The sequence below is a fragment of the Filicampus tigris genome, chromosome 7 (assembly GCF_054856515.1).
Source record: "Filicampus tigris isolate MCC_2025a chromosome 7, RoL_Ftig_1.0, whole genome shotgun sequence".
Taxonomy (NCBI): Eukaryota; Metazoa; Chordata; class Actinopteri; order Syngnathiformes; family Syngnathidae; genus Filicampus; species Filicampus tigris.
Genome location: NC_141223.1, coordinates 13,555,788 through 13,580,143, shown reverse-complemented (window position 1 = coordinate 13,580,143; position 24,356 = coordinate 13,555,788). Strand labels below are relative to the sequence as shown.

At 40.7% G+C, this 24,356-nt stretch overlaps 3 protein-coding genes across 9 annotated transcripts in view; 1 reads left to right on the top strand and 2 right to left on the bottom strand.

Annotated features, from left to right (window-relative positions):
- bach1a (BTB and CNC homology 1, basic leucine zipper transcription factor 1 a) overlaps positions 1-3,612 on the bottom strand; it is a 45,046-nt gene extending 41,434 nt beyond the window's left edge. For 2 of the 4 annotated variants that reach the window (XM_086036265.1, XM_086036264.1), the window contains exons 1-2: positions 3,497-3,609; positions 32-286 (exon numbers count right to left, since the gene is read on the bottom strand). In XM_086036265.1, coding sequence (XP_085892391.1) covers positions 32-274 — 243 coding nt within the window. In that variant the 5' untranslated portion in view covers positions 275-286; positions 3,497-3,609. Of the gene's footprint in view, positions 1-31; positions 287-1,097; positions 1,257-3,496 lie in introns of those variants that run through there. The other 2 variants (XM_086036267.1, XM_086036266.1) reach the window with 2 other exon arrangements.
- A 43-nt stretch (positions 3,613-3,655) lies between these two features.
- On the bottom strand, positions 3,656-18,575 carry usp16 (ubiquitin specific peptidase 16). Of its 4 annotated transcripts, none has more exons than XM_086036262.1 (18): positions 18,003-18,575; positions 17,858-17,935; positions 17,581-17,780; positions 17,330-17,433; positions 17,116-17,228; positions 16,234-16,457; positions 16,060-16,155; positions 12,213-12,343; positions 12,049-12,136; positions 11,469-11,550; positions 11,297-11,388; positions 11,066-11,119; positions 10,062-10,208; positions 8,612-9,194; positions 7,352-7,446; positions 7,162-7,248; positions 6,722-6,863; positions 3,656-4,081 (listed from the first exon to the last, which is right to left on the bottom strand). In XM_086036262.1, exons 2-18 carry the CDS (start codon positions 17,916-17,918, stop codon positions 3,966-3,968), a joined length of 2,415 nt encoding a protein of 804 aa, XP_085892388.1. In that variant the 5' UTR covers positions 17,919-17,935; positions 18,003-18,575; the 3' UTR covers positions 3,656-3,965. The 4 variants fall into 4 exon arrangements, with proteins under 4 accessions (XP_085892388.1, XP_085892389.1, XP_085892386.1 ...); XM_086036263.1 differs by having other exon boundaries at positions 3,656-4,078; positions 18,074-18,575; XM_086036260.1 differs by having other exon boundaries at positions 18,074-18,574.
- On the top strand, positions 18,316-22,022 carry rwdd2b (RWD domain containing 2B). Its single transcript, XM_086036269.1, has 5 exons — positions 18,316-18,602; positions 18,740-18,971; positions 19,080-19,147; positions 20,043-20,417; positions 21,638-22,022. The coding sequence occupies exons 2-5, from the start codon at positions 18,741-18,743 to the stop codon at positions 21,870-21,872; spliced, it is 909 nt and encodes a 302-aa protein (XP_085892395.1). The 5' UTR covers positions 18,316-18,602; position 18,740; the 3' UTR covers positions 21,873-22,022.
- The last annotated feature ends 2,334 nt before the right edge of the window (positions 22,023-24,356 follow it).

Below are 24,356 nucleotides of genomic sequence, written 5' to 3'. Positions count from 1 at the left end.
GAAATTGGATGGAGAGAGTTCCCAAACTGACCTCATCCGGCAGGGTCACAACGGAGTTATTTTTTGAGTCGGCGGCTGCGACGCGGCTGTGGAAGTACTCGCTACACGAGGCCAGGACGGCGACGTGGGCCCGGAAGTGGTGGCCCTCCACCACCACGGTCACATCGCACAGAACGTCCTGCCGCCGCTGCTCGTCCAGGCACTGCAGTACGTGAGCGCTGTGCACGGCCGACTGGAAGGTGAACACAGACACGCGGTGGGCGTGGAGCAGCATGGTTCATTCGGCCTACGGAGTGAAGAGGAAGGAGCAGCTTGATCAGAAAGTCAATAAATGGCTTCAATTTAATCTCGGGTGTCTTACGTCAAAAATCTCGATTCTATGGTACATTGAAGTCATGAAATAACAATTTCAATTCTTCCGTGACCACGCTGGCAACTTTAAACATTTGTATCTCAAATCAGATTTCCCTATTTAAATAGCACTCTTTCGTGTTGTACTTAATAAAAATGGCCATCTCGGGGCAGTCTAATACGGACATGTAGGGAGACATTCCCCTCAATAAGCTTAAGCAGAGCTGGGCATTCCGGCTAGATGACAGACCGGTCCGTCTATTCGCCTATGACAGACCCCCATTCTTCCTGTTTATCTCAGAAAGAAACATGCCAAGTAAACACTGCTGCTATGGAAATTGCAGAAACAACTACAGAGAATATTAACCATCCACATATGAAGGATGTATTCTTTATTTGTTCCCGAAGCCAAAAACTCAGAGGGATAAATGTGAATGATGCGTCAACTTGTGCGGACGTCCAAAAGACCAGTTTAACCCATTAAAGCCTGAAGCCCCTCGCGAGACATCTCTCTAAAACCTACGGTCGTCTTTGGAGTCACCCTTGAAAACCTGAAATTTTTGCCACCTTCAAAATAATGAATATCTCAGCCCTCGTAGCAGATAGAAACATAATTCCAAAAGAATTTGAGATCTTAGACGTGGCTTTCACACAGGCCCAAGTTTTTTTTATTAATCTTTACTGTTTCAATTGAAGATGCAAGTGAAGCACTAGTTTTAATTTTTTTTTAATCGAGTGGTAATTACCATGCTGTATTGTCTTACAAAGACGTTGAACTCGTCATTGTCTACCAACACGCATCTTAACCATACATCACGTTTGGATGGTTTCGCGGCTTTAAAGTCCGCGAGCGTGTCGTCTATATCACTGCCGTGACTTATATCAGAGCTTCTGCGATCGACTGTGCCGCCATTACTCCCCGAAAAAATTCTGGATATCCTCCGACAACTCACGACATCGTCACATGTATATTCTGATGCATTTCATTGGCTAAGAGACCGAGAATTGGATTAAAAAAAGGAAATGACGTATACGGTCTCCGGCTTTAATGGTAGAAACACGCAACAGCGCTCCCGTCCTTAATGGGTGAATGCCAGCAAGGGCAAGCCTTTTACCTTCATATGTAGTCAAAATTTCATGGGGGCCATACGGTGTGACAGATGACAATCTGGACGATCGCTTGCCTTTTGTTTTTGTGTTTTTTTTGCTATGTACATGGGATGTGTGGCTTTGTAAAGCTCTTTGGCCAGAATGATGTAGATAAACAAAATAACTGCATAACCGTGCACTACTGAATATGATGTTTTTTTGTTTTTTTGGGGCGTCAGACGGATCAAAATTTAGGGTTAGGGTCGGAAACGCTAACGGAAGCCCGTTTAAAATCATAGGCGGACCGGCCCATAGGCGGGTATTATTTATTCCGGCCAGACAAAATGGAAGATAAACAGAAGGCGAGAAAGGGTACCCCAGCTGTAGGTGGAAGGTGAAACGGATCGCAAGTTTTTAGTAAAATGCCCAGCTGTGAGCTTAAGTAATTTAGGCTAGGTTCACACCGCAGGTCTTAAGACTCAAATCTGATTTTGGGGAAAAAAATCTGATTTTTTTTGTGTAAGCGTTCATATTACATTTTAAATGCGACCTCGGTCTTGTCTGCTGTATGAACACATGCGTCACCAAAGTGATCCGCATGTGCAGAAGAAGAGACGGTCGACGTCACTCCCGACGTTGTGTTTGCGGAAGTAAATGTGGTCGGCCAGCGTGTCGGCGCATTTATACAGTGAAGCGATTAGGTAGCAGGTAGAAATACACTATTTGGGAAAAATCACAAGGTGACGCTTTAATATCTAATTTCATGGAGACATCACTAACGATGACGTCATGTCATAACGTGTGCGTAAAAAAATGAATCGATCTGAGCTGCGGCTGAATTACTACGATCACCATAAATGTCCACTTTATGCTTTATGTTGCAAGTGGGATTAAATTAAAGTAAAATATTAAGTCTATAGTGTTTGCAGATTCGATCCCCCTGATGCCAGCACTTTCCTGCCTGCGCGGAGCGCATTTTGTGCTCCGGATGACGTCAATGTCGGATAAATTCGACCTGGCCGTTCGGTCTGAACGCATTGGAAAAGATTATATCGTACCGTGTTGCTCCATCGTTTTTGTTAAAATAATCCATTTAAATTGCTACATCACGACACCAATGATATATATCACAGCCCATCTATGATGTTTTGCATTGTTAGCATTAAGCTAAACGAACTTCTAAAGGCAAAGCTATGTGGTTGTTTTAAAGACACAATACAGTATTCTCTTTAGGTAAACCTCAGTTAAGAGTGCTTCTCTTATACTTTCATGTCATTGCCAGTATTTTGGTTATTTTGCTGCCATTCAACCAAAAATTACTATTCATATTTTTAACCAATCAAATAGCATACATTTCCATTTTTTATCCATCATTGATTTCAGGGATTTTTAGCAAGTTATTCACCATACATTTTTCATGAAAAAAATGCGTTGCATAACTACAAATTGGGTCTTTTAAAAGTATTAATCGGTTTTGTTTAGAACGACACAATGAAAAATTGGTTTAGTCAGGTGTTTGTGTTAAAACCGTTTACTGTATTGCAGTTGCGTAAAACATGAGGACCATAATATTAGGAACACCTATGAGCGTCACATAATACATTTCCATCCAATTTAAATCAACAACATTAAAAATTATTTTGGTGATAGTTTAACGTTTGGCACAAATTATGTGGAAGCACATAATGAACTGTCGAGTAAGATGTTAGCTACCCTATTAGCACTTTTCAGCTAGTCAAGACAAGTTTAAAATGCTGACTCATGTTTAGCCAACTTGGGGAAACACACATAGGGGAGTCTAGGGGAACAAAGCTCGGTGGCGACAAACTTGTTTCGCGACACGTTTAATTCTTTTAGGCGACAAATGTGCCTTTAATATAATCGGACTAAGTTGGAAAACGTTAGGAAACAAATACGGAGCCCCCCCAACTACTGTACTCTACTTAGGCGAGGCCGTTATTGCCATGTAATTTCAAGCGAGCTCAATGATGTGAACAGCGTGAATATATGTTCGTGAAAGAAAAATAATCGGTTACAACGTAGAATGAGCACCGACCTGACGTGTCAGCTCGTTAGCGTTACCATTTGTGTGCTATGGGTCAAGACGAATGTGCCCATCCGGAACCACAGTCAGCAAAAGCAGAACCATGCGCTTTGTGCGCAATGCGCATGCGCGGAGGACAAAGCCTTTCCAGGAACAGGACACTCATTTTCACGTGTTTTTTTTTTTTTATTGCATGTTCATACAAAATAAACATGTATTTGCTTAAAATTCCACCTCCATCGTCCACAATAAGGAATTACTATGAGTTTTTGTACAAATCTTTTTGTTCAACATCTGGACCTTTGCGTTTACACACCTTGACACGTTCCCATGAGTCTGAGAAACAAAACAGCTGTAAAATGTCAGCGCTAAATGTCCTCTGAGAAGTCACCATAATGTCAGTGACACTGAGAGAAACTCTGTACAGTGTATGGTAGAGCTAGAGCAGCAAGAGGGCATAGAGGCACAGATTTGATGATTCTTAGCGGATCCTCTCGTAGAACAGGAGGTAGGCTTGGCTACTCTGCACTCTGCTCTCGCTCACTGGCTGCACGCTGGTGTCGCTGATGTGGAACCAAGATCCTTGAGGTGGCTCTGCTAAGGAAGTGTAGATGGTTTCATCACTCACATTAGACCAGATCGCATAAGATAACCTTCTTCATTAGGCCCACAATGGAGAATTTTGTGTGGTTTTCAGATCGCATAAGATAACCTTCTTCATTAGGCCCACAATGGAGAATTTTGTGTGGTTTTCGCGCCAATAATGGATACAAGAAAAAAAAAGCATGCGAGGAAATGAAGCCATTGTAATGTGAATCAGTTCATCATTCTCAGTATGAAAACTTGAGTATATGTTTACAGTGATATATGCATTATTTGAAAAGTTATTATACACACATATACATATGTTGTATGTATATACATACATACATAAACATATATATATATATATATACATACATAGATATACATACATGGATATACATATATATACATACATGGATATACATATATATACATAGATATACATACATGGATATACATACATACATATATATATATATATATATACATACATATATACACACATACATACATATAAATATATATACATACACATACATACATATATATATATATATACATACATACATAAATATATACATACACATACATATATTAGGGATGTTCCGATTAGGTTTTATGACACCGATACCGATCATGCATGAGTGTGATCGGCCGATACCGATATTGATCACATGGAATATCCCTATATTTTTCCATTTATTTATGGTGACATCTATTATTCAATATCTGAAAAAAAAACCCAGCCATATTATTGCGGTAATTTTGACAAAAGTCTATATATATTTTCAAAAGCATGAAGAAATACAAAACCGTTGCTGGCACAGGACAATAATTACTCAGTCACAAAGATAACTGAAAAATGTACCAACTTTTAGTAACACAGTTTTTAACAGATCAAAATAATCAGCAGTCTCAAAAGACTTAATTATGCAAAAGGTCAAATAAATAATATGCCACCTAAACGTTGCATCGTTCAAAATATAATCAAAGTAGAAAAAATAGTCACATGCAGGCTTCACACAATAAACTATTCGATGAGTTCCTAAATTGAAACGACTCAGGAACTTGGTTTATTGTCTTGTGCTGCATAGACAAACTATTTTGTGCATTTGTCAACAAGAAAAAAGTCATTTTAAATCTTTTTGTGAATTATAAAATGATACAGTGGGTCTGTTGCCCACAAGTGACCTACAATGCATCTCCCTGTGGGAATAATGTCACTTATACTGCACTGTGTCCGCCTTGACTTAAATGCAGTGAGCCTCGTAAACTCACCATAGTCTTCCAATTGCTTGTTCTTCAAATGCCGGATTAAGTTGGTTGTGTTGAAACTTTTGGCCATGCTCCCCCCCTTTACTGTACCTTTTCATGGCATATAGAGTATTACAACACGCAAACTCCACACAGTAGACAATGCTATGTTCACACCAACTGCGGTGGGAGCGTTTCTGGCGGCGCGTTTCAATTGGAGTCAATGTAGCTCGCGCGGGCGAGTGTTGCTTTTGGAGCGGTGGGACGTTGTCGCGTTTCAAACAAATCAACTTTTTTGCCATTTCATCTCGCGGCAGCCAATCATCATTGGGCATACTACATCACACACAGTCAAACAGTGTCCTGTTCACTCTGCGGCTTTTTTGTTTTTTTTAACAGTTTTCACAGTGGCTCTGTTTGGCTGTGTGTGACACACCAGGCACACCGCAGTGTACGGGGGACCTTTGAGCTCTGGCTCTGTTTGGCTGTGTGTGACGTAGTATGCCCGATGCTGATTGGCTGCCACTGGGCGGAATGCCCCAAAAAGTTGACTTGTTTTATACGCGACCTATGGGGCGAATGGACAGATTTTCGGTACTTCACTCCGCGTCCCTCATGCATATGCCATAACAGATTCGGAGAAGCAAAATATATGCCATCCGCGGCCTTATGCGCTATATAAATAAAATTGTATTGTATCGTACTCATTCTATTTATTCTGGTACGTGTTGTATGTATGCATGTATATTCTTTATTTGTAGACACAGGTCCATACAATCAACACAAGAGAAACAAAGAGGGGAAAAGAGATATAAAGAAAAAAAAAAGAGAAATGATACAGAACTGTACATGTTCAAATTTATACAAGGTATGGCACCAATGCAGTCTAACCTTAGAAGTAAATCTATACCAACTTTTCACTAGAGCGACAAGGGCTTCAATTATATGGTTCTCTGACATGTCTAGTCAACAGATGAAGGTAAAAATCAGCTGTCTGAGTAGTGCATCAAATGTTGGTATTCTTTTCACTACAAATAATTGACTAGCACTGTGCCACATTGGTACTCGAAGAAGGAGCCTCAGTGCATCATTATAGGCAACTTTTAGCGTCTGTAAACTCGACTTCTTGTAGTTGGACCATAGCTGAGCAGTGTAAAGTGGTGTAATATATGTTCTGAACAAAGAGCACTTTACAAAATCAGAGCACATACATTTTCTAATCAACAAATTAGCCTGAGAGTACATTTTACGGCACTGACGAAAGATATCTTTGTCATCCATCAAGACCTCAGATATGGTATGGCCAAGATATTTCGTTTTTTTTTTTTTTTAATTTTTTTAGTTTTTTTCACACACTGCAAGTGGACTGTTTGATAAATAAAACATTCCTGTTCTTACCTTCAAGTCTGCTAGAGGACAATTTGGAGCTTTGGGGTCGTACTTTCACGAATGCTGTGTAGTGACCGGACCTCATGGTGCCACTATGCTCCACGATGCCATACAGGCTGTATAGAATCTGACGCTCACCTTCTACCACGTTCTGCGAGAAACAAACGTGTTATTATTATAAAAGAAGCACAAAGACATCAAAAGTTTCTGTCACACTTTTTGGCACCGTGCCGTTGGGGTACTGTTAGCTGTGGGCGCTACGTATATACGCACACACATTACTGAGAATTGAAAGCAATTACGGACATAATTAATAATTTAATTAACAATTGAAGAATTTTTAAAATGATAGAAAAAAACCACTTTTAAAAAGTGTATATTCACGAAGAGTAACCTGGGGGCGAGCTAAAAACAATTTCGATAAACCTAATTCCCAAAACCACATTTACCTTACTCTTGAGGGCGCAAAAGGGGGCGAGATCCAGTATAAGAGGGAAGGGCACGTGTCGGTTCACCTTACAAATACCATAGCCATTCTGGAGAAATCAAACGAAGGGATTTAACATAAGAGTAAATGCTCTTGTGCGGTCAGATGAGGAAAAGTCCGAATGTGAATTTTTGTTCCTCCGACTGGGTCACCTGCTGAAATCTCTTCAGGTGAAGAGTGAGCACCGGTGGCGGAGAGGAGATCAGCATTTGCTTCGAAGCCTCCGTGTAGACGTTCTTCTTGGATCCTAGACAGAGAACATTTAAGGAGACAAATGACTGAAAAACTGACTTGAATGCTGCATTCCAGAAGAGTGGGAAGTGTGATTCATCCCATCGGATTGTGCCAGTTGCGACCTCAAAGCGTTCCAGGCAAATGTAAAGACGGCTGATCGTGATAGTTTTTTTGTTTTATTCCTCGAAACACATTTTGACCTCCAGCAAACCTGCCTTCATAATTTTCCTTTAACAAATAAAGGAATATCTTAGCAGAATTTCATACATTTCACTGCATAACTTCATGCAAGGAGATAGCTTTTGTGAAGTGCCCATTTCCAAAAATGTTACCCATTTTTACCGTTTTTACATGATACTGCCCATGACTTGGAACTTTGGCCCTCCATGCGTATGCCAAGAACAAAGCAGAAGCTTCGGTGTTAGCACAGATTAGCATTAGCTTCTTATCAGCGACAAACATTCATTGTTGACTTCAGTGTTTGACTGTTAAGTGTATTTGTGTTTGACACTGCATGTGCCACATACCGGGATCCACCATATTAATTGCCAAGAGTAACTTGGCGGCTTGCTGAGAAAGCGTTGCCTCCACGAGTGAAAATGCAATCAGGTTTTCACTGCATTTATGTGTGCTTGCTATTTTTATCATATTCAGGGCTAGTTGCTCGCCTTGTCTCAACCACATAGCTCCGCCCCCAGTCAACATGGTTAAGAAAGGCATACTCATCATTGTCCCGTAAACCAAAATTTTGGCCAATTCTGAAAATGTGTTTTTGATCAAGCCTTTCTGACTTTTGCCAAATTGCGACATCATGAGCGGCATGGTGGATGGATGGAACATCCCAATAAGTCGGATGGAACATCCCAATAAGTCTGCTGCATGTGCCACATGCACAGATCTGAAGTGTAGTGTATGAAGTGCTGCCTCTACAATTATTTCTTTCAATTGTCTTCATGGGCGCTTGTTTCCCTCTACCCACAACACTCAAGGCTCTGCTTCCGCAGGTTCAAGTCGCTTGACTTGTTCAAGTCCCGCCCCCCCCCGCCTGTCATAGTAACAAAAGACGCACTTGCCATTGGTTCCACAATCGAACAAAAACGCTCATTTTCGCTCGAGTGTCATTTAAAAGAAAAGCTTTAGATTTGACCGATCTGCTCTTTCATGCACACTTTTCTTACCTGCAGATTTGTCCTTTTTTGACTGACGTTTAGTGCAGCTGACGCAAAGCAGGCTGTTGTTCTCACTGAGGGTTTCCTCCTCCGTGAAGTGAAACAGACACGACTCCACCGAGCACTCCTGCTTGTCGGGCGAAGGCCTGCGGGCCAAAGTCTGGAAGGCCAGCTCCGGGTCCTGGTTGACGACCATGTATTCCTTGGCCTCATCCAACGGCCCGTTGTCGTCGCTCGTTTCCACTGAGTCCGACTCGATGAAGGCGTCGTTCAAGTTGATTTTCTCCATCTGGTTCACCAGCAGGAAGTCGGCGTCATCCAAGAAACTGTCGCTGGAGCGCCGCATTTCGGATAAGGCGGTGATGCGATTGCGGGCTGATCCCGACTGAGATTTGTTGACGGAGTCGCCTTTGTCTTCCTCCTTGTTAGGCTGGACAGCGTTGAGGGTTTTCGGGTTGTGTTCACTGAGGCTTGTTTGTGCGGAATCCCCTTCTTGCTTCTCAACATCTTCAGCAAGATCTTTTGCTTCATTCAGAGATGTGAGACTGTTGATACTGACTCGGCTCTCCAGCTTCTGCTGCCTCTTTTGATGCTGCGGAAACAAAAAGAAAGAAATGGTTAGGTTAAAACTTTTGGGGTCCATGGAGTTTTTCTAAGGACCCCCTCATAATCCTAACATCAATTAAATATAACTACCATGTGTACATCTAAATGCCATGAGAAGTAAAAAATTGCCTACGTTTTCAGAAAAAAAAATCATAGAAGTTAAACTCAGCAAAACAAATCTGCAAGCTTTAAAAGAACAAACATTTTGCCACAATGTATTTTTAAAAGCTCAATCTGTAACATTGTGTTAATAAAGTCAAAGTTTAACAAGTAGGGGAAGTGCCAGTTTAACCAGGGTCTTTAAAAGAATATAGCTTTATTTCATAAAACTTTGCCTTTTATTCTGGAAAAAATGTCTCTACTTTCCCCCACAAAAAACAGTAATTTTCAAGAAAAAAAAAATCCTTTTATTCTTGAAAAAAAAGTTAATTTGTTCATGTAATAAGATTTATGGGATATGTCACAATCATATCAGAGCCTGTTATTGGACCAGGGAGAAAGAACTGGTTTGCTTTATTGCCGCACCGGATCCCATACGGTATGTAGGTATGGTATGTGCTAATTTACATAAAACAACATAATCATTTATTTTTGCAGACATCCAAACTTGGACTCTCAGACCACAGTTTGAGAACCACAGAACTAAAAAAATAGTAATTCTAAATCGTTACATCAAATGTTAGGATTGTTTCCCTGGACCAGAAAAATTGTCAGAAATTAAAAAAAAAAAAATCACAATAAACGTGTAATTATTAACTAAAATACTAAATTTGATTGTGAATATGTGAAATAAACAATTTCTATGTTGGCTCCACTTACTAGGTCAAGTGGGTCAACTGAGAGAAAGAGTTACCTTGGCTTGTTTCTTGGCCTGCTTCTTGGCTTTTTTCTGCTGGTACTTACTACCAGCGGGAACGTCTTCACCCTGACTTTCCGGGCCGTCTTCACTCGCGTCGCTGGTTTTCCTTATCGTTTTTTTCTGGGTCTTCTTCCTATATGCCTGTACTCATACAAAGAGACATGTGTGTGTAACATTCCACTTAACAAGGGAAAAATGCAGGATAAACCATTGTTACACTGCCACATAGATGCCATTTTGTAATTTGTGTTAGCATTTAGCTAGCGGATATTCAAAGTGATATGGTTGCTTTAAATGCACTACGTGTAATTATCTTTTTATGTTGCGTTGCCAACTTTGAGAGTGGCAAAAAGAAAAGCAGCTTGTTGTGAAGTGAACTGCAATCGTTGACACCGTGGAGTGCTCATGTTTCAATTTTTGGAAAAAATATAATCACTTTTTTTTTTTTTTTTAAATCAGCTGAGTGATGTCTTACATCTAATAAAAACTCTTAAATTGGGCCACTCGTATCTCAAGGCACCACTGTGTATGAACACAAAATTAGGACTATTTAATCACGTGAAAAGAAATTGTATTCGGCTATATAGACAGAAAAAAAATGTAGTTCTGTAAACTCAATGTTTTGTATTTTATAAATGTGTGTTTGAAAATCTGTCATAGGTAGACCATGCTTGCAAAATATGCCCCTCTATAGGTAATAATAAATGCAAGCAATACAAAAGTCATTATTAAATTAGTAGTTAAAAACATGTTCTATTTACATTTTTACATATTTACACAACTTCCAAGAAATATGTGATTTAAAAACAATCATTACAATTATTTCTGCTATATCTGTGAAATTATAAAAGAAGCAATAATATTTATCTTTGGGAATACAATTAATACAGTAATTATTTTCGAGTCCTGACCTCATATTTACATCGTAGAATTAAATGTTTTAAAGCATTTAAACAAACCCTGCAAATGGGAAAAACAAAACACACAAAAAGGTTTACCTGATCAGAAACTGGAAGAGAAAGGTCCAAAAACATCTCAGTGACCACAGACACCTGTGAGAGTAAAAGGAGCCGCTTAGGATATATATTCGCACGATACTGTTAACAGTTCAATAGAATACACATTTATTTATACAGCCCATTTCATAATACTATAGCTGCAGCTACAACAAAGCATTTTACATTTAACAAAAATAGCAATTGTTTTGTTTAGTATACTACAGCACGTACCGTTTTACATTGCTGACACATGATAGTGCTGGTCATCTCCCCGCCAAACACTTGGTCCACAAAATTTTTGGGTAACCCGTTTTTCTCATACTCTGCAGATCAAGCAGATGTTTTAAGCAACAATCATAACCCAAACAATAAAATGTAATCCACAGTCACAATACCAATTTACCTTTAACAATGGATTTTAGCTCCTCTGCATCTGTGACTTTTCCCGATCGTTTAACTGCCTCGGTGATTGCAGAGCTCACCCTCTTAAAGACACAAATCAATTCATTAGAAACACCTAGAAGTCAAAAGGTTAACTTCTTTTTACACTTACAATTATGAATGTCAAAAAGTGACGTTTTGAACTTTACCAACTTAGAAGTTGCACGTCATCTTGAATGCTTTAATTCTTTTTATAATGTTGGAATAATGGCAGTGGTTAACTGCTTGTCAACACTCAGATGACAGACGAGAATTTAACATTTTTAATTAGAAAATGCATATAGTTAAAAACACTTTTATATTTTAAAACATGAATGGTACATGAGTTATGTATAATTGTATATTGTTGTCCTTAACTTGAATGTGTTTTTGTGTTGGAACACGACTGCAACATTTAAAAAGTGCGTTTGAATATTTACTGATGGTGTTTTATAATCATGTTTATATCAAGCTAAAGAGCTTGTAATGCAAATCAAATAAATGGACACAAAATTCACTTCATCTCAATCATTGTAGCCTCTTACTGGCCACCTATTGCATACTTTGCTCTCCTCTGCCCTCATCCCATCGAGCAGGTAGCGCAGCAGCTCCTGGCTGTCTTGCTGCTGAAATCCTTTGAACCTCGCAGCCCTGCACAAATTAGACAAAGCCGTGATGCAACACTCAATTTGATGGTTCTGACTTCTACACTTGTAGTGGCGCTCACTTTTTACAAACTTGCGCAAACAGCTCCTGTGGTGTCACCACACCCTTCTTTGACTCTTGGATTTCGTTGAGGAGCTGATTCATTGCCATCGTTAGCGAGCCAGGTCGATCCAGTTCTGCCACAACGGCCTCCTGTGCTCACAAAAAGTGAAATTTAGAATTGGCTATGTTAACTTTTAAAGGTCAGGGTGCAAACATTGAAAACTTTTCTGTATCCCTCTAGAACCCCCCTTTACAATGCATAACTGTCATTGAAATGTGATTAGGTCGTTGGTAGACAGCAGTTTAATCACTAAATACAGTTCAGAATGTGTCATCTGCCGTTTGAATCTCGCACCCGCTCATCTTCGGCTTTTTCCGGAGATGTGACGTCACAGTAGCCGGAGGATTCAGTGACTACTAATCATGAAGGGTCTAATAACGCCGCCTTCTGTCGGCTCGTGTGTTTCAAAATCCTCTCATTCCAAAACATCACTCGCCATTGAATGTGCTGTTTGTAGCGCATGGAAATTGTACAGTCTATGGTGTAGCGTTTAGCTATATCTATGTCACTTCCGGTAGCTAGAGCCACGATTCCTCGAGCTTCCATGAAGTTCGGAAAGACTCGGAATGAGTAAGTACAACCTATTTTCTAATTGATCTGTGGTTGACAACTTGCAGGAAGTGACTTGTATGTATTATAAAACCTATTACCAATGAGAATATGAATTTTAACAGACTCTGAAAAATGTTTGCACACTGATCTTTAATTGATTCTAATCGCAACATTTTGTGCCAATATGTTTTTCCCCCTAAAACAATAAGGGTTGTGTTGAATGAATAAACAGTGTTTCCCAGCATGCTTCCAATTTGCATTATATTTTTTGGGGTAACCTATTAGCATTTAACAAAAATACTAAAATAAAATAACTATGAAATAATATGCATGCGCACAAGGATATATTCATATCTGCACATGAACAGTTGGCAACAGCAATAGGAATTGAGATTCAAACAATAACAAGTGCAGTTTTTTAATTTGTGGGCAGACCTTTGTTTCGTCATGTGCACGCTCGCATCCACATGTGTGCTGCACACATACGTGCATGCAAAAACATTCATATCCAGAGCTGGGCAGTCCGTCCCGGGGCCAGAACTGTCCGTCCCTCCGTCCCGGACGGACGCCCATTTTTGGGACGGAGGACACGGGGGCGACAAGTGCGTGTGACGTGGTCACGAGGCGGCCAAAGTTCATCTCAGCCGACTCTCGAAATGGGCAAATGATAAAAATTGCCTCAGAACACCACTAGTTACCCAACTGCGCAGGAGATTTTTCAACAAGAGGTGCAGCACGAGTTCTACTAGTACGACAAGTGATGAGACCCAGTAGTGCGAGCAGCGTCAGAGCCAGCACACCGGCGAGTGACACCAGCATGTCGCTTGACTGTCCGCTGCTGCAGGAGTACGTAGCTTTAGTTGTGCTAAAGCTAATGCAAATAAATATTCAGTCACTGCATGTTCTCTTCTATGGAGCCGCCTTCATTAATTGCCTGCACAATGCTTTTCATGTGCATACCAGTAGTCACATTGCACATGCATATTCTGCCCTCCAGTGGTTCAACACATGTAATACCATGGATAATGTGACAGAAGTCAGCCATTTCACCTAACACGACCAGCCTGTTTTGTGTGTGTCATCCAGGATCCCGTATTTTCCGGAATATAAGCCTCGACATTTCCCCTAGATTTTGAGCCATGCGGCTTATAGTCTGGTGCGGTTATTCTGTGGATTTTTCTTCCACCGCTCAGGGCGCTCTAACCGGAATGACAGTACAATTCAATACAATACATTTCCCATTAACTGGATGTGACTGCAGGTGGAGGCGAGGGCGCCATAGACTAGGTTATTGCATTAGGTGCTGTAATGCTTTGATTTTATGTTTTCCTAGAGGTCCCTGAAGTGCACATGAATGCGATTGGCTGATGTTACGTCTGTTCTGTTGTTTCAATGTGAAATGCTATTGTTGATTTAGCACGTCGTGTGTTAGATTGGCTGACTTTATTAACGTAAAACAAGACAGGTGCATATGTACAATGTAGTAGAACAATAGATGGTGGAGTCTGGTGGACATTAGCTGACAAACTGGAGCGGCAGTCGGCATAGAAAAGAAGATAAGTACTGTTTATTTAAACAAAAAAAACGGCTGCGTGGAGGCCTAACTGTTCACATTTAGTACCATGTCCCTTTGCTTGAGAAGTATGTCCTTGTGTGGGACATCTTTAGACCGTAAAAATCTCTCCTAGCGTATACATTTAAACATTGTTTTGCAATAATTATTTTATGAAAAATGAAAACATCTTAAGTTAAAACGCAAAAGTTTTGCAATAAAATTCAATAGTATTGCATTATTACGCAATCTTAAATATTCTCTTGATGTCCCCTGGTTTGCTCCAGTCAGCACCATCGTCATCATCACATCATGACGGGCTTGAGTTGCAGCTAAATGTTATTTTGGTTAAACAATTGTAAACAATTCAATCCACTCACGATACTCCTAGCATTCTAGTGTTTTTTTGTTTCCAATGCTTTCTTTTTGATGTAAAAAATGAAAAACACCAAAAAGTACAAAAAATGTCCAAATAGCACCAGGGCATTAACACATTAAAGCGGAAGTCAACCCATTTTTTTCAAGAATAAGTTCCCAGCAGACCCACTTAGTTGAAACACAGCATTCTGATTAATTTTGCATTTGTGGAATATAAATTAAGCAGCAAAATACACTCGTTTTTAGCCATCTCTGGGGGCAGCCATTTTGTCTTCTTTCGACTGAAAAACGACATCACAACTGCTCACAATGACCAATCAGGGCTGACCCGTTTTCAGAATCTGAGTCGTGATTGGTCGTTGTGAGCAGTTGTGATGTCATTTTCAGTCGACTGAAGACAAAATGGCCGGCCTAAGAGATGGCTAAAAAAAGAGTAGATTAACACTTATTCCACAAACGCAATATTTATCAGAATGCCCTGTTTGAATTAGTGGGCTTGCATAGAACATATTCTTGAAAAAAAAAATAATAATAACTTTGCGTTGACTTCCTCGTTAAGGACAGGAGCGCATAACCGCATTTCTACCACTAAAGTCAGGAGCGATGTTGCATGTTTTAAAGCCGGGAGTGCATATACGTCATTTTCTTTTTTTAATCCAATTCTCGGTCTCTTAGCCAATGAAATGCATCAAAATATACATGTAACGGTGTCGTGAGTTGTCGGAGGATATCTGGAATTTTTTCGAGTGGTAATGGAGGCACAGTCGATCGCGGAAGCTCTGATATAAGTCACGGCAGTGATATAGACGACATGCTTGCAGATTTTAAAGCTGTGAAACCATCCAAACGTGATGTAGACAATGACGATTTCAACGTCTTTGGAAGAGAACACAGCATGGGAATTACCACTCGATTTTTAAAAATTAAAAATAGTGCTTCACTTGCATCTTCGATTGAAACAGCAAATATTAATAAACTCGGGCCTGTGTGAAAGCCACATGTCTAAGCTCTCAATTATGTTTCTATCTGCAACAGGGGCTGAGGTATTAATTACTTTGTAGGTGGCGAAAATTTCAGGTTTTCAAGGGTGACTCCAAAGACGACCGTAGGTTTTCAAGAGATGTCTCACGAGGGGCTTCAGGCTTTAATGGGTTAAACAGGCTTTTCAATTAAAAAGTGGACTTTGCCCTGCACATAGCACCCAGTAAAGGGTTAGATAGATTTTTGGAAAGCTAACATTTTTTTTCATTTGGCACAAATGTGTGAGGCTACAGTATGTAAATGACTTCTTCAAGGTTAATACAGTCAGTTATAGAGACGTACCAGTGGGGAAGACGAAGCAGGTTTGACACGGAGGCTCGTCTTGTCTTCTATCACCTTGTTAAGAGTCTGTCTTAACATCTGCGTCTGAGAGAGGTTCTGCAACGAGGATACAAGAAAGCATCTGATAATGCATCGTATTTAAACATTTAATTAAAATGTCTTTTGAAGGGTCACCTGGATGACAGCGTTAAAGAAACAAGTATTTCCCAGGTTGCTTAGCCCCCGAACGGGAACGCCGCTGTTGTCTTCTGCTTTGCTGCTGGGGTTTGGCGTCTTGCACACAGACACTTTCCTGGTGGGCTTCCTCTCACAGCTTTGGTTCCTGACGTTCTCCTTGTCTTCATCTTCTTCTGTCTTGAAAGTGACGCTTTTCGGGCGCACCTCCAACACATTGTTTTCTGTGACAGTGATAGCGAAGAGAAGAAATGATAATGACGACAACCCATCAAACAAGAAATAGAACTACCGGTAATTGCAGGTGTGTGTGTGTGTGTATGTGTTGGGGGGCTTTTTCCCCATCAATATTTAGCTTTAATGAAGCAGTTAGCCACCAAGTATGACGCTCTCAAGACACTTATATTTGTTGACAAATCAGTTTTCAAGTCTGCATTGACTCCACACACTGTGCAGAGCGGGCTTCCTTCCTGTGTGGGAATCGCATATCGCTGTTCAAGTAGGTCTTCTTGTATTGTCTGTGAAATGTACCCTTCTTTTTCTTCTTGGGTGTAGGCTCTTGTGTTGAATTCTCACTGGGCCTTTTCCCCATTGCAAAGAAACTTTCCAAATCTGTTTATTTTACTCATTTGCTACTTTGAGCATTTAATTTGGATTTCGCAAGGAAACACACAAGCATACAAACTCCACACATGAATGCTGTAGCAGAGATCTGAACCCCGAACCTCAGAAGAGAGAGGGAGCTGTGCTAAAACACTAATCCACCATGCTACACAGACTGCAGAGCAGATGAATTCAATTTCAATGACTGCCTATGGGTAAAACCAGCATCCATACCAGATTGTGTTGGGTCTTAGCGGTTGTGCTGTATTTTACACTTACTTATCTGTGCTTTCTGTACAGACTCCAGCTGCATCTTCTTTTTGATGTTGTTCACCAGCTGAGCCAACTGACTGCTTGCGGAGTACCGCACCTCATCATCGCACTCGTAGCACCTGAGGGAGGGGCAGGGATGGGACTAACTTACATAAATTAATGTCCACAGCAAATAATAACTTTCAAGCAAGTCTCGGGGAACGTAAACACGTACACTCACCAAACACTCCAGCTGTCCAAGCTGATCACCAGACAATGCGTGTCAGACCGCGGTGTTTCGTAGTGTTTGATGGCATGTTGGTTCTCAGAGCTTCGTCCACATCCCTTAAAAAAAGATACATATATATATATATATATATACATATATATATATATATATATATATATATATATATATATATATATATATATATATATATATATCAAACAGTTCTCGATGTCAAAACAAATCAACAGGTCACATGAACTCACTCTGTGGCCACATTTCATGCACATCCACACTTCAACCACTGAGTCCTTTTCATCCTCAGAGTCCACAGAATGGTCTGTGCTTCTGTTCTCTTTATTGTCCTCATGTTTACAGTCCTGGCAACGTGTCCAGTCATTTATGCCAGAGATCTTCTTGAGAAGAGTCTGGTCTGTGCCTTTCCTAATGTGCCTGCAAACTGGACCTGTGAGGATAAAGCACAGTTGTAGGGAGGTATCAAGCTAATCTTCGCCACTTGTGTTAAGATGTAAGCATGCATACCTGTCATTTCAAACTCATCATCCTCTCTGGAACTCCTGTCCTTCGCTTTTTTCTTCCCCATGTTTCCCCTATTTTCCGCTATTACAGACGGAGACCGCACATGACGTATTTTTGTTGTAATATTGCTTAAAAACAAGCCACTTACGTGAGGATCAAAGTCGAATTCGAGCACGTAATACCATCGCGTAATTCAACTCCTTGCTTGAGGAGACTTACTTGACACACACGGAGGCGAACCACGTCACACGTTCACTTTCGTTTACTTTTTCCGCCAGACGGCAACTTTAATGTAGGCATCTCAGCAAATGTCCCATGGAAGTACGCTTCGATGGCACATTTGTAAGCATTCTGCGTACAAAAAGGCGCTGATTTGGTACATTAGGCAGAGGCGAATCATGTCTATGGAATCGAATATCGAGGCGGAACAAAGGTTTGGCGGTTTCGTTTTCATGTGTGCACTTCCCGTCGTCGTTAACATGCCAAGCCAAGAAAACAGACGCGCAAACTCGCTCTTGTCTCTTTGTTTATGGTTAACACATACGTTTTTATTTTTTTTGTCGTGGCGGATAAACTCCCATAAAACGAGTTTAGGAACATTAAAAAAAATATATATATATAAATAAAAATGGCTTCTAGTAGCGTGTATTTCCGGTGCGCCGTCTAAAATGTTCCGTATGCGCGCACAAGCTAGTAGCATGTTAGCTTTACGTGCTTGGTGCGTCGTCTAAAATGCTCCGGGTGGAATGTAAGCATGGGTTTGTACTTGACTTCAACGTGGAGTGTCTGATAATTGTTTTTTTTTTCTAAAGCGCGATAATGTGCACCAACGGGAAAAGCAAAACAATGATCGACTTTTGATTAAACACATAATACGCATTTTAGCATGTCTTTCCGGCAGTGGGCAGAGGCTCAGCTGGCAGAACTCGAGCTGCTGACCAGCATGTTCCCCACTCGCGAAGAACTGGAAATCGTGGACCAGCTGGCCCTGGCCGAGCTCACAGAGTACGCCGGCTCGCCGTCAGCTTGTACCGAGAGCCCACCACCACCACCTCCCTCCTCCAGACCCCAGTTCGTCATCAAGAAGAGGCTAGAGGATGGCGCAGGAGACAGAGAGGTAAACAAAGTGGAAAGTGTCTCCATTCTGTCTTTGGGAATGGATGAATCACTTATATCATTTTCATTTATCAATTTGATTTCATGTTCTTTAATGTCATTTTTACAGGTGAACTTTATTCTCAACTGCACGTATCCACCCGAGTATCCTAGTGTGGCCCCAGAGTTAATGGTTCGGTAAGATAAGAGATTGTTACAAACTCATGGTTATATATTCCCAATCTAGTACAGAAGTAGCATTTTAGGCGAGTTACCATATTATCATGACTACCAATTTTATGCGTTGAAATGTTTAACAATACAACTATACATTAGTTAGTAAATGAAGTATAGAACAGCAGTTGGGAGTCTCTTTACAATACAAAATATAACGTTCAAAATATACAATATTTGACCCCTCAATGTGATCCTAGAGATATGGTCCAGTGAGCCAAGAGATTATTCATCCGTTTTCTATATACCGCATGTCCTCATGATGATTCTGGGTGCAGGTGGAGTCTATCCTGGCCGACCTTTGGCAAAATGTGAGGCACACCCAGGATTAGTCACCAGCCAAGATCAGGGTGTAATATCAAGAAAATCATATCATCAACCATTCATACTCAGATTCACATCTATCAACAATTTAGAGTCTTCAATAAATCTAGCATGCATGATTTTAGGATGCGGGAGGACATGCAAACTCCACACAGGAAGGCCCGGACCCTGGATTGAAACTCCCAACTTCAGAACTGTGAGGCAGATGTGCTAACTTCCTGTACAGCATGCTGCCATTATAAAATATATACCAAAAAAAAACCAACACAATATAGTATAATTTTTGAATGTATATATCATATATTAACTTTATAGAGCAAGTTGCAGTTGCACACTACAAAAATAACTGCAGCAGAAATAAAGTGCTGCATCTAAATAAAGTTGAACATAAAACAGTTAATAATAAAATAGAAAATGTTTAAAAAAAAACAAACATCATGTACTCAGCTATGAAGCGTGTTTCTCTATCAAAAAGAACTCAGTTGAGTGTATGTTGTAATAGGATTGCTGTGTTTTTTTGTTTTTTTTGCTTTAGCTGTTGTGGGCTCAGCCGTGCCCAGCAGACGCAACTCCATGCCGGCCTCAACGCGCACCTGGCTGACGCTTGCCTGGGAGAAGTGTGCGTGTTGTCGGCACTGGAATGGCTGAGGGACAACTTGCGTGCCTTTGTTGACAAAAGCTATTGTGCGCCGACTCAGTCTGATCTCAAGAGCACCACAGCCTCGACGCCGCGGCCGGAAGCGTTCAGTCGCCTGTGGATCTACAGCCACCACATCTACAACAGCACCAAGAGGAAGAACATTTTGGAGTGGGCCAAGGAGCTCAGACTGTCCGGTTTCAGCATGCCTGGGAAGCCCGGGATTGTTTGTGTCGAAGGTGCACAGGCGGCCTGCGATGAGTTCTGGACCAGGTCATTTTTGTTGACATTTCCAGACATTTTGGTTTTGAATTGTTGCTTTTAATGATTTGTAAGACAGTGGAGCTTCAAGACAGGGTTAGGCTTTGAAACCGAGGTTGGGGTTTCAATTTAAGGTTTCAAACAAGGATTAGGGGTTCAAATTAGAGTTTCAAGCCTAGTTTGGGGCTATTAAGGCATATGTCACAGTTAGGGTTAAAACCAAGGTTAGGGTTTCAAGACAGGGTTAGGGTTTCAAACCTGGTTTAATTTAACGTGTCAACCTGGATTAGGGTTTAGGTTTAAGGCAGGGGTGCCCAAGTCTGGTAATGTCTCCCTCTTCCAACACACCCGATTCAAATGATCAGCCTATCAGCAAGCTTTGCAGAAGCCTGATAACGATCTTGATCATTTGAATCCGAATGTGTTGGAGGCTGGATAGGGGTTCTCGGGGACCGGACTAGGACAGCCCTGATATACTGTAGGTGTCCTGTTTTTGTTTGCCAGTTATGGTTAGAATTTTGAGTGTCGAGACTGGGTTAGTTAATGTTTTCAAATTATGGTTTTTAAACAGAGTTAGAGTTTCAAACAAGGCTAAGGGTTTCAAATTAGCATTTGAAGCCTGGTTCAGGGTCTCCATTTCAGGTTTCAAGCCTTTGTTAGGGTTTCAAATGAGTGTTTAAAGACAAGGTCAAGGTTTCAAATAAGAGTTAAAAAAACAGGGTTAGTGTCAGAAGCCAAGGTAGTGTTGAAGATTGGGATTTTGAAGTTTGGATCTTTTACACCACTTTTTCAGGCCAATACCAGTACGAGTATTCACTCCTTGAGTATTCTGAAGTACTTTTTGATATCTAAAATTTAATTTAACACAATGACAACTAAATTGTGAACAAAGACTTTCTGTTTGATGCAAATGATGATTTGCCGATATGTCAAACTTTCGCAGTACAGTGCCAACCACTGCATTGGAGGAGTTGCGCAATGTCATTTTTTTGCCTTAAGTATCTGTGGCTGGTAGCAGCAGCCTCCACAAGAACCCGATACCTTAAAATAAGGCTGGTATCGCCCCGATGCAGATCACTGGTATCTGTTCTCACAAATCCCTAGTTTCAAGCCATGTTAAATTTTCAAATTAGGGTTGCAAGCCTGTGGTGGGATTTCCAACTGTCCATAATATTTCTCCTCTGAAGCCAATGAGTCAGTCCAAGTCGCTAAACGTTGTCCGCATTCTGCAGAGTGAAGAACCTGACTTGGAAGCGAATCACGATTCGACACCGAGAAGACGTTTCCCTATGTGACACGCAGAGCGTTGACTCCCTGCGCAAGTTCTCTGGCTTTGAGGAGGCGGCCTTCGACCCCCGCGGGAGCCGAGGGAACCACATGGACCTGGGCCTGCTCTACCAGTTCTTGCAGGAAAAAGGCTGCTGCGACGTCTTCCAGATGTACTTTGGTGTAGAAGGGAGGAGGTAGTCCACTGTGCGGCCATTTGCGCACACGTGGCCTAGTTCAGTTGCAGAGCATTGATTGGTTTGTGAGCACAGCTTCATCACATAGATCACCTGTGTGGTCCAGTTCCTCTGCCTTGTCCATATGATAAAGCCCAGTTTCCAGAATTCTAAATCCCTGAATACGCTTTGTACTTAAGTCGCCACACTTAGAGTAATATCTCACAATGAGTGATTCTCTGGAGGTTTGTGGAGAAGTTGTCAAGGGGGTTGCTATTTGGGCTTTTAATAGCACCGCACGCCCCGCGGTAGCGGCTCAATTCACAAATGGTGCTGTGGTGAGTGTGTATGGATTTGATCTTAAAAAATTAGAGATAAGAAAATCTCATTTTCTTCAACGATAAGGTAGATCAATCAGGGCACACACTCCAATTAAAAGTTGTGATTACTCAACATGGGTCATTTCTTAGTTGCCAATAACTGGGATAACAAACAAATTGTGGATTAATTAGGAAAACAGCCACGTAATTGGACATTTTGATGATGTTGAAAAGATGCTGGAACAGAAGACGATGCGTTTGGGTTTCATATTAGGGTTTCAAGTCAATGTTAGGGTAGGTACTGGTAGGGTTCCAAGCCAAGGGTGTTAAATTAAGGTTGCAAGACAGGGTTGTTATTATTTGGTTTTAAACCAAGGTTAAGATTATATCAGTGTTAGCTTTTGAAACCAAAATGTTCAAATTAGGGTTTGAAGACGTCACAGTTTAAAATTTGTGTTTTAAGACTGCTTTAGTGAATTCTAACTACTGAGATAAAGCTAAAAAAAAATGAATGGGGTGGGGGGATTACAGCATGTCTAGAATACAATACAATTCAAAATTATGTATTTAGAAAATATGTTAGATGTCAATTGGATTATACAGTTGACACTCAATGGTTGGGGTTGTCTAATGCTTAAAGCCACGTTTTCTAGTTGGGGACTATAGGGTTTCAAACGTGGCTAAAGGTTTCACATTTAGGATTTAAATCCTATATTAGGGTTTCAAATTAGGGTTTGAGTCCTGGTTAGGGATTTAAAACAGGATTTGGGTTTCAAATTAGTGTTTGAAGCCTGATTTAGGATTTCAAATCAGGGTTTAGGTTTTAGATTAGGACTTTTAGACAGCTATATGATTTCAAACTAGGTCAGGGTTTCAATCCCATGTTAGGGTTTCAGATGATCTGATAGCAATAACAAATTAAAACAAGGGTTAGGCTGTCATGGAAGAGTTAAGATTTAAAATAACGATCTTTAATAAACAAGGGTTACGGTTTGAAAGTCAGGTTATGATTTGAAATTAAGGCTTCAAGCCTATTTTAGGATTTCCTTGGCCAGCAGATGGCAGTGTTGAACAAGCTCAATGGTTTTCTGCGTTATTGAACTGCTGTGTGCAGGGCCGTTGACACCCCTTTGGGTGCTGTAAAAGATGAAAAGTCAGATGATGGCCCCCACCCCAACCAGATACAACAATTTTTTTGTGGCCAGAAAATTTTTGTCCGTGTGTATGGGGGGGGGGGGGGGGGGGAGTGCATCTGACAGGTAAGCGTAACATGGTTACTAGTTGGGCCTACCTGTTAAAAAAAAGTCCAATAATTATCTTCTTTTGGACTTAACCAAATGACAGCAACGATAAGGCAACATTAGGAAAAACACTATTGTGTTTAAGAGAGACAGTTAGACAGCTTACTTTTCCGAATTCCAAATACCTTGTTGATGAATTAGGCTTCGTGTTGATTAAGAACTGATCAATCTTAATTCCACCCAAAATAGACTAATGCTTATTTTTTTCCTTTTTATTACATTTATGTTTTTAATTGCATTCAAGCCAATTTATTTTAATAATTTTCTTAAATTCATGCTCTTTTATTATTAGGGTATTTTTAATCTTTGTCCCCTTATTATTTTCTTTTATTTCAACCATTCGACCTTTTTAATGAATAACTGAACCCATAATAACGGAATATGCCATAAATGAATTCAAATAGTTACTCTGGCTCAATGTAAACAAACCCAAGCCATCCTACCAAGGAAAGCTAAATTTTCTAAGTCATAATAAGGGCAAACGATTCTTAAGAGGTAGAGCTGCCTAAAAAACGAGAGTGGTCGGATCGTTCGCCTTAAGTCTAAAGTGTCACTCAATAAGAGCGCGTGGCCGACTGAAGACGGGTTGACCTCGTAATACTACGGCAGTTAGTACCTAGAGGTGTCTACCTCGACGCCGGCTTAAGAGCGCTCCCGACCCCCCCCCCCATGAGGCCGCGTTACTGCGGGCGGAGGAAAAAGGAAAGTTCAAACCCGTTAGATGGAGAGCTGGCGAGGACTAGGACTAAAGTCCTCCGGTAAGTGGAATCTGACAACACGTAATATATTTTGTTACTTACTCTCCAAGCCAGTGCACGCAAGACGTGCACACTCGACGATCTCTCAATGTGTCCCCACGGATGAGAAGGTGCCCCCAAGGTGCGTATT